This window comes from Dermacentor andersoni, chromosome 3 (assembly GCF_023375885.2).
Source record: "Dermacentor andersoni chromosome 3, qqDerAnde1_hic_scaffold, whole genome shotgun sequence".
NCBI classification, from domain to species: Eukaryota; Metazoa; Arthropoda; class Arachnida; order Ixodida; family Ixodidae; genus Dermacentor; species Dermacentor andersoni.
Genome location: NC_092816.1, coordinates 190,295,400 through 190,305,021, shown reverse-complemented (window position 1 = coordinate 190,305,021; position 9,622 = coordinate 190,295,400). Strand labels below are relative to the sequence as shown.

The 9,622-nt window shown below is 46.5% G+C and overlaps 1 protein-coding gene across 1 annotated transcript in view; it reads left to right on the top strand.

Moving 5' to 3' along the window:
* The first annotated feature begins 3,055 nt into the window (after positions 1-3,055).
* LOC126524111 (spastin-like) overlaps positions 3,056-9,622 on the top strand; it is a 37,744-nt gene continuing 31,177 nt past the window's right edge. Inside the window, exons 1-2 of the mRNA XM_050172471.1 lie at positions 3,056-3,152; positions 8,773-8,859. Of these exons, the coding sequence (XP_050028428.1) occupies positions 3,056-3,152; positions 8,773-8,859 (184 nt within the window). The remainder of the gene's footprint in view (positions 3,153-8,772; positions 8,860-9,622) is intronic.

The window sequence follows — 9,622 nt, the reverse complement described above, 5'->3', positions numbered from 1 at the left end:
TACTTTCCAACTGCATGGAAAGAAGCAATTGTGGTCCCTGTTTTGAAGCATGGGAAAGACCCATCCATGGCGGCAAGCTATCGCCCAATAGCCCTTACAAGCTGCCTGTGTAAGGTTTTTGAAAAAATGATTAATCGCAGACTCATACACTTCCTTGAACTCAATAATATACTTGATCCCTATCAGTGTGGCTTCAGAGAAGGCCGGTCGACAACAGATCACCTTGTACGCATTGAAGGATATATTCGGGACGCATTTGTACATAAGCAGTTTTTCATGTCAATATTCCTTGACATGGAGAAGGCATATGACACAACATGGCGCTACGGCATCTTGCGAGACCTGTCGGAAATGGGCATCTGTGGCAATATGCTGAAAATAATTGAAAGCTATTTGTTGAATCGAATCTTCCGAGTGAAAATCGGCAACGTATTGTCGCGACCTTTCACACAAGAAACAGGTGTACCACAGGGAGGCGTGCTGAGTTGTACGCTCTTCATCGTGAAGATGAACTCGCTTCGTGCTTCGCTACCACCTGCCATTCTTTATTCTGTCTACGTTGACGACATTCAAATCGGCTTCAAATCCTGTAACCTCACAGTATGCGAGAGACAGGTGCAACAGGGCTTGAACAAGATTTCCAAGTGGGCAGACAAAAACGGATTTCAAGTCAACCCCCACAAAAGCACTTGCGTTCTTTTTACAAGAAAGAGAGGCCTGTTTCCGGATCCTTCCTTAGAACTGTGTGGATACCAAATACCTGTCAACAAAGAGCACAAATTTCTGGGTATTATACTTGATTACAGACTCACTTTCATTCCACACATTAAACAACTCAAAGAAAAGTGTCTGAAAACAATGAACCTAATGAAACGTCTATCCCAGATTACGTGGGGTAGTGACAGGAAGTGCCTAATGAATCTGTATAAGAGCCTCATCCGGTCACGATTAGATTATGGTGTCGTGGTATATAACTCTGCCGCCCCAAGCGCGCTAAAGATGCTAGACCCGGTTCACCATCTAGGCATCCGTTTAGCCACGGGCGCTTTCAGAACAAGCCCAATTGAAAGCTTATATGCCGAATCGAATGAATGGTCTCTCCACCTACAGAGATCATACAACAGCTTTACATATTTCCTTAAAGTACGCTCTAATCCTGAACATCCATGTTTTGACACCGTTACCGATATGACGTGCGCTACACTTTTCAGCAACCGTCCCTCCATAAGACAGCCTTTTTCGCTGCGTGTGAAGGAGCTTAGCAATGAAATGCATGTCCCACTCCTCGAGCATCGCCTAATGCACACAATCAAGCTCTTACCTCCCTGGGAGTGGCAGGTGATACAATGTGACATATCCTTTATAAAAGTCACAAAGCACGCTCCTGAGGCTGAAATCAGAATGCATTTCCTAGAACTACAGCACAAGCACTCCTGTGCAGATTTCTACACAGACGCTTCGAAGTCAAATGCCGGGGTATCCTATGCAGCAGTCGGCCCATCCTTCTCGCAATCCGACGTACTGCATCCCGAAACAAGCATTTTTACGGCCGAGGCCTACGCATTACTCTCTGCCGTGAAACATAGAAGATCAAAACTTTCAAAAGCAGCGATCTATACAGACTCCCTAAGCGTCGTGAAGGCCTTGATGTCAGTCTATACACACAAAAATCCTGTACTTAGTGAACTCTACACCGTCTTGTGTAAAGCGTACATATCTAACCAGCGTATCATTATATGCTGGGTGCCTGGCCACAGGAGCATTGAGGGTAATGTTCTGGCGGACGAGATGGCCACGTCAATCGCATCGCAAACTGTTAACCCTACCGCTGCGGTGCCTGTCACAGATCTGAGGCCTTTCTTGCGAAGGAGATTGCGGGACCACTGGCAACGCATGTGGGACGCGGAAACGAATAATAAGCTCCACCTGATAAAACCACAGTTAGGATTCTGGCCCTCTACTACAAAATCGCGCCGAACAGATGTCCTATTCTGTCGGCTCAGAATTGGACACACGTTTGGCACCCATAATTTTCTACTAACCGGAAGTGAGCCTCCAACCTGTGGTAGATGCGGGGAGAGGCTGACCGTACTCCACGTCCTTCTGGAGTGTCGCGAAGCCGAATTTGAAAGAACGAAACATTTTTCCTTAGCTTACAGACAGCACATCCCTCTCCATCCAGTAATGTTCCTCGGCCCAGAACCGCTTTTTAACACAGACACAGTCCTAGGTTTTCTGAGAGATGTGGTCCTACATGTTATTAGCCCCATGCATTCCTAGCGCTTCCTCTCTTTAGAGGATGCCGCTGGGATAGTTGTACGGTATAGCACATGCCTCCAGACCCTTGTGTTTCAAGGGCTCTAAGGAGGCAGTAGTGCTCTAGCATTTATTTTAATCTGATATATTTTACGTATTGTATCATTCTTTTTAAATGCATCGAAATGCTCATAGTACAGGTCATATGTCATCGCCATAATTTTGTTACACAGATTTTACGCAATGTAGAGCGTATATTTTAAGGCCCCTTTACAGCCACGTCACACCAATTTCATAGTAATCATAGTTACACTGCACACCCACTACCACAGACATGGCGCTCTTTGGCCATTCCTGGCCCTTGCGCCATAAAACCCCATACATCATCATCATGCAGCCATTGGCAAGCTTGGCTGCTGCCATGCGCGGGAGCACCAACTTGCTGATGCAAAATATCCTCGAACCTAGCCAGTGGAACTTCACAAAGAAAATCTTAAAGCGCACCATCAAGGATGTGGTTGACGTATCTTTCGACCGTAAGCACGTTATCAAAAAAGGAGGTGCCAGTGATAGTGCCACCGTAAGTTACCCAGCACTCGTTACCCGACCGTTGATATTGCTGATGTGAGTTCGAAACCCCTTGAGGGTTTTCGTCGCTATAATAGTGAGCGTTGTGGATGTTCACTTGGCCATTACAGGAGAAGCTAGCTTCATCGGTTCACACTATTTTGTTTACGAAGCCTGGGTACTCTTCCTTCTTGATTAAAAGCCAGTTTGGGAAGTCCTTTCGATTATGGGAATGGCGGCGCTCGAACAACTCGTGCAGCTGCTTGTGGCTCTACGCACTGAGGGTTTTGACAGTCCAGATTTAGCACTCGCACTACGAACACTTGCACGTTGGTCTCAAGAAAATTAGACAAAATATCAGCCTTCACGTCCTCGCCCAGTATTGAAGATTTCTTGTTTCTTCGTAAAACTCTGTCTCTCTCAGTGTTTCGTATGCACGCCCAATCGTAATTGACTTCCGACGCGTATCTGGATGCCAACGTTGAAATAGCTCAAATGCACGCCTTCTATGTCGACTTTACGCACATAAAGCCAAAACTATATCTGCATTCTCCTCATTGGAGCAAGCCTATCTGCTGATCAATGGTGGGCACGCCCAAATAGCGTTGCTGTGTGGGACACTCAGGGATACGGGCGCCTCAGGAGAAGTGAATGTGCTACAGTTCACTGGGATTTGTTTAAACAAGGAACATAAGGTATGGAGTACGACCGGTAAACTGGAACAGCCTGTGGGCGCACTCTGTCACGGACTCACGCACCGGTTGCGGTGCACAAGTGTGAAGCCAGACGCGGCCACCCGATACTGCGAAGCGATTCTGAGTGCGATATCAAAAAGAACGTCTGGTAGACAGTAAGTGTGGGAAGCAGAGCAGATTGTACCAGTGTGAAATGATTCATCGTGTGAAGGCATGCTTAACCTTCTTTGAATATGGCCAGGATTTTTTTTAGCATTACTTAGTTTTGTCCCCGTGTTATTGTCCGCCATTATTGGAGTCCTAAGGTTTAAAGTTGTAGCATCCTCGTTCAATTCAAAAACCACTACACGGTCATTTGTTTACAACGGGAAAATTGTAGCAGCCGTCATCGCCTTACGTCGTTCTCACGCGCTTCGCAATTTAATTCTTTCAAGCAGAATCAAAATGCTGCTTTCGTCTTTTCTATTTCGTGGCCTTAGATGCTTAATCAGCTCGGCAACGCTTGGCTAGGAGCATGTGAGCACCAAAGCACCACGTGAGATATATCATGTTGGAAACAATTTATTGAGAGGTATCTCAAGGTGCTCTGGAACATTGCGTATCGCACTTGGCCACTGCAACCAACACCTACGAAGTTGACTAATTAAACATCACTACTCCATTACTTAAGGCAAAAAATAAAAGCAATGGCCTGAATAACTCTAGGCCAGTGCCAGCATTATGCATTTGGTTCACCTTCCATTCTTTAAAAGATGACTCAACTTATGTGGGACAACCTGTATACCTACACAAATGTATATGAAATACGTGACATGTTCATTACTTCTAAACAATAAGCAAAAGACATGGCAGAAAGAAAATAACATTGTAATAAAAAGATAAATACACATTATCACATAATTTTGCAATCGTCCAGAACTGGAGCAATGGTGGCAAGGGGGAGCAGAAGGTAGTCAGCTTTTGCAGCAGCACATAGGTCTCATTAGGAGACAGGCCTGTTGCTCAATCAAATACCAGCGGAATAAGCCAATTGCGCCACTTTTCTTTCACCACGAATGCAATGTTTAGAAGGAAACTTGCGTCAATTAAGAAGAGCGAACTGCTGGGCTAGGTGGTTATCCGACATAATAAACAAGGTTTGCGCCAAACCACACACAGAAAGCGCCCGTGTTGTCTCCTTTTTTCTGTGGGCGGTCATGGTGAAAAACTTGTTTATTATGTCAGTTAAGGCACTAAGTGATACCCACTAGGTACTCCGTTGTGTAAAAACAGGGACAGCAAAAATCTGCATATAGGACACTTGCAATGCTCATGCTTTCAAGAAAAAAAAGAAGCGTATCGTGCCTTCGCATTTACGTTGTTTGCGCGGATTTCACATCTGCGATTACTGAGCTAATACATAAACACGTGCATAAATTTTTCATCTGTTTGTACGTTGGTATAGTGGTGACACAGGGAAAAAACACTGAGAGCGGAATGGAAACCCTGGCGAGGTACTGAAGTTCCAGAATGAGACTTGGACCCAATCGGGTAAATCTAGACGATTCTACAGGTCCCTCTCTTCTAAGGATTGGTGCTGGTTAGGTAATACCGGTTGATACAGTTGCTCAATTAAATCTCGGTAACGAAAAATATTGCTGGAAGCTACTCCACTAATAAAGGGGAAATCAGACATGCACCCGTTCGTAGCTATTGCTAGATAGGAAATCCAAAGCGACCTACAAGGGTATTTTTCAACTGTAGCTTTTCTTTCGAGGAACACGATTGTGTTTCCTTTGTAGCAGTTACTACGAGCGGGTAGATGTATGATTTCCCCTTTAATAATTATCGCCACCTGACGGGCTCCCGCAGAACTATTACTTCATCTACTCCACTGTACTGTAAGCAATATGCACCACGTTTTCTTCCAGTAACACATTTCTCCTCTTTTTAAATCTTGGTGCGCGATTGTTAATTGGGACACCCTGTATATATTTGACAGTTGAATGCTACTGACGGCGTTTCCACCCATAAGAAATGTTGTAAATTGTTAGAAATTTTTTCTTGAGTCGTTGGCATTGCTTACTGGAAAGTGCAGGAATACTGACTCACAACGTTCACGTGAATTTCGCCCACTGCTGAACGGATCACTGAAGTCTTTGTGTTTTTCCATGGTAAAAAAAGAGCACGCAAAGCAGTTCGAAGCATGGGGAACATACAGCAATACATTTTTTCTCTAGGCACACGCTACCCATATCTTTAGAAATAATTTTTATTGGCTGCATAAATCTCTTTAGAATATATATTGAACTTTGTCTTGTGCGTATATTTAAATATATTGCGTGTGAGTATGCTGTTTACAGTGGAAATTTAAAACAATATTGGAGTTCAAAATATACGGATGAGGCAGCCCCCGCTAGTGCTTCTAATACGCGTGTCCTCCGATAATCAGGATTTGAAGAAATAAAGCTAAACAATGAATTAAAAGCCGTGCACGTCTACGCCAGCAATGACGCAGTAAGTTTTTAGCCGTAGTGCACTTTCAAGTGAAAGAGGTCGAGCAAAGTCCAAAGAATCCTCGAATGATGTAGGCGACAACGCAGTGGTAATGTCACTTTAGTTGTGACCAATGGGCTCAGCGCTCCCGGAAAACTCTGGAGGGGGATCGGGCCCCGGAGCCCCCCGTAGTCCCTGCCTATGGTCGTAACACTACACCTTCTGTAGTGTTATGCGAAACTCGAGGCTTCTTGCGCAGGCAGCACTGGCGGACCGTCCAGCTTCGCTATAGTTCTAGTTTGGCGTAGCTCCGCTGATGAGCGGAGCGGAAGCGCTCATGCGCCCTTCGCATAGCCACAAACACGGTACGCTTGCAAGCTTCCTGAGCGGAGCGTGCTGCGCAGCCGTTCGCTAGCGTTGGCGCCAGAACGGATTGGGTGCAGAAAGCAGGATCGCTGGCTATCACGTGGCATTCCCCAAGACGGCGCTTTGTTTTCCACTGGATAAAATTTTCCGGTACTCCACTAGATGCGCAAGTCTAGATACTTATTGGACAAATAAGTCCGGACAACTATTTGCCTGTATTGGCTACGTTTACACGCGCACACGCGCACGCGCACGCGCACACGCGCACGCGCACACGCGCACACGCGCACGCGCACACGCGCACACGCGCACGCGCACACGCGCACGCACACGCGCACGCGCACGCGCACGCACACGCGCACGCGCACGCGCACGCACACGCGCACGCGCACACACGCGCGCACACGCGCGCACACACACATCTATGTATACATGTACGTGCATATCTATATGTGTATATGTATATAATGAACGAAAAGAAAGGAAACGGCCTGATATTTGTAGTCTCGTCTGTACGCCACGTAAACTGACATTTTATAACCTGCAGTACTCTCCGCTATAGCTGCATATATGCCTTTAGGTGCTCGAACTTATAGGCGAGCGTGCGCTATTACGGCATAACGGTTGCACGCGCGCACTTCCTGGCGCAATTATGACTCAGGGGGTGGGCGAGGTCGGCGCCATTTGCATGGCCACGGCCGCTGCATAGGCGCGCGCGGGGGGCTCCGTCTGTTTTGCTCGCAGGCGCGCCCTCTCGCGTCGCCTCCTGTCACCTCCGTTTTCCCGCGGTGCTCGCGACGGCGTTGGCTCGCTGTCGGCGCCTTTGGTGGTACTTACCGAATATTGCAAATTTACGTTTTTAAGAAAATAAAATACAATGGAATGATCTTGAACTGCCAGAGAAGCATGCTAAACACTGTGGACACGTTTGTATGTCAGTAAAGGCAGCTCTCCAGTGTCTGCTGTCTGCTTTCAACCACGGAGCGAATGTGCAATTAGTAGCGGACATCCGACTACTCCACCATTACGCAATCGACAAGGGACACATAATCTACTAGTGGATACCGGGTCACTGCGGAATTTCGGGAAATGACAGTGCGGATGACGCTGCCCGGTCGGCCCATGATGGTGCCCAGTTTATACCCATACTGCTGTCAATAACAGATGCAGCCACAAGTCTTCGCACGCGAGCTTACGCTAACTCTGTGGAACACCAGTGAATTCACGAACACATGTCTTCACAGATTGGATCCAAGTTTGTAACTCCGTCTTCCACCAGTGTTGCCACGAGCGGAAGCAACACTTCTGTACCGCCTATGGCTCGGCGTGGCATTCACGAACTCATATTACTTCCGCATTGGAATGGCCGATAGTCCTGCTTGCGACAGCTGCCGCTGCGAGGAGACGATCGCGCACCTCCTCCGTGACTGTCCACGTTACAATGTGCCAAGAAAAGTGCTCGTGACCGCGCTCGAAAAACTGCACAATCGCCCCTTCCCAGAAGAGAACGTTCCAGGACACTTGTCCAGACGGGTTTCGGCACTCAAGGCCTTAAGCGCTTTGCTCATGTTCTTAAGGACATGTGAATTGTGCGACCGCCTTTGACTATTGTTGCGCGGAACATCGCGTTACTGTGTCCATTTTTCTTGTTTTCTTTCTCTTCCTTCTCCTTTTATTCCGTTTACCCCTTTCCCCAGCACAGGGTAGCCAGCCGGTATTTACACTGGCCAACCTCCCTGTCTTTCCTTCCCTTTTGTCTTTCTCTTTCTTGTATGTCAGAATAACACAGCGGTTTGTCCGAAACGGAATGTAATGAATGGTGCTGCACTTGTACTTCAATCCGCTTGGTCAAATTTTATGAACATGACTTGTACTTCCATTGTGCTCTGTGGTTGTGGAAGCTTCCTTTTGTAAAACGCGCCTTGGTTCGTTAGCACTCTGCCTCAATTGCGGCGTATATTAGTACACTCATGACACTTTGCTGCAAGGATCCAGAGCTTGAGGGATTTCTGCAGTGCCCAGTGCTTAGACTAATTATGCTAGCCTGCGCATTTCGCTACACTACAATAGGCCCAAGTTCCTAGCTTACTGACATTCACAGCAGTTCACTGAGCTTGTACTTTCAGTTGCCTTGATATGATGTGCAGCTATTTCGACATGCAACTTACGTAACCTGCATGGTTTGACAAGTATGATTAAATTGAACATGCAAATAGGGCAGTTGCCGTAGCATTTTCACATGCAACCTGAACTGTGCCAGCCGTTGTGTGTTGTCAATGAATGGTGGATATTAAGGAACGAGTGTTGTGGCTTATGGTGGATTGAACTGAATCTGTCAAACGTGTATATGGAACTATGAAAGCATTTACACGAGTTAGAAGATGAAAGTCAAGTCTAACCTTCCTGCTTGCAGATCTCAAGGAGATGGCCATCGGGCTCTACCGTAACGGTAGTGAGCTGCTCCAGAAGGGTATTGCTATTGACTTCTCCCAAGGACAAGGTCTGGTTCCTTATTTCTTACTGTTGTGTTGGCTTATAATCAATTTTCAGTCTTTTGGGAAATAAAACATGGGGGTTCTGCTTCACATGTTGCAGTGTAACAGCAGAGCCGCTTTACTAGCTACTTGAACTGTACTGTCATCAGATGAACCATTAGCTTGGGATGCACTGATATTTCCGTATTCAAATACTGCATTTAAAATGTTGAAAAGCTCGAAATTCGCAACTGTTCTAACAATTTCACTGAAATTTGTTGCTTTGACAAAAAACGTTTCTCTGCCAACTGTAGGAAGCAGAATCTTTTGTATCAAAATTTATGGGAATTGGCAAGCATAGAAAGAATAGACATCACATGGCAGCATGATCAAGCGAGTGATAGCGGTCAGGTGAGCATATGCATCTCCCTTGGTCCTGCCATGGCTGCGCATTGCAGCCTGTGCTGCCTAATGCACTTGCAGCGCATGTGCTGTATCTTGGAGGTTGTCCGCGGCAGCTGCAAGCGCTGGGGGAGGCTGAGATGGTGATCACTTCACGTGCACTATCTTTCCGAGCGCCTAGTCTTGTGTGTTATGTAATTTCAAGTTTTCAGAAGCGGAAAGGAGCTTGAATCGCTCGATTTCAAGACGAGACCGGCGCTCTTCATCATGTCAGCATTGTGACACTGAGTGTTTCTAGTCATACAGTTATAGCTAAATGTGCCTGTGCGTCCGTGATGCCATGCCTCTTTAGTGTTATTTTAACAGCCGAAACTTTACTGCTACCGT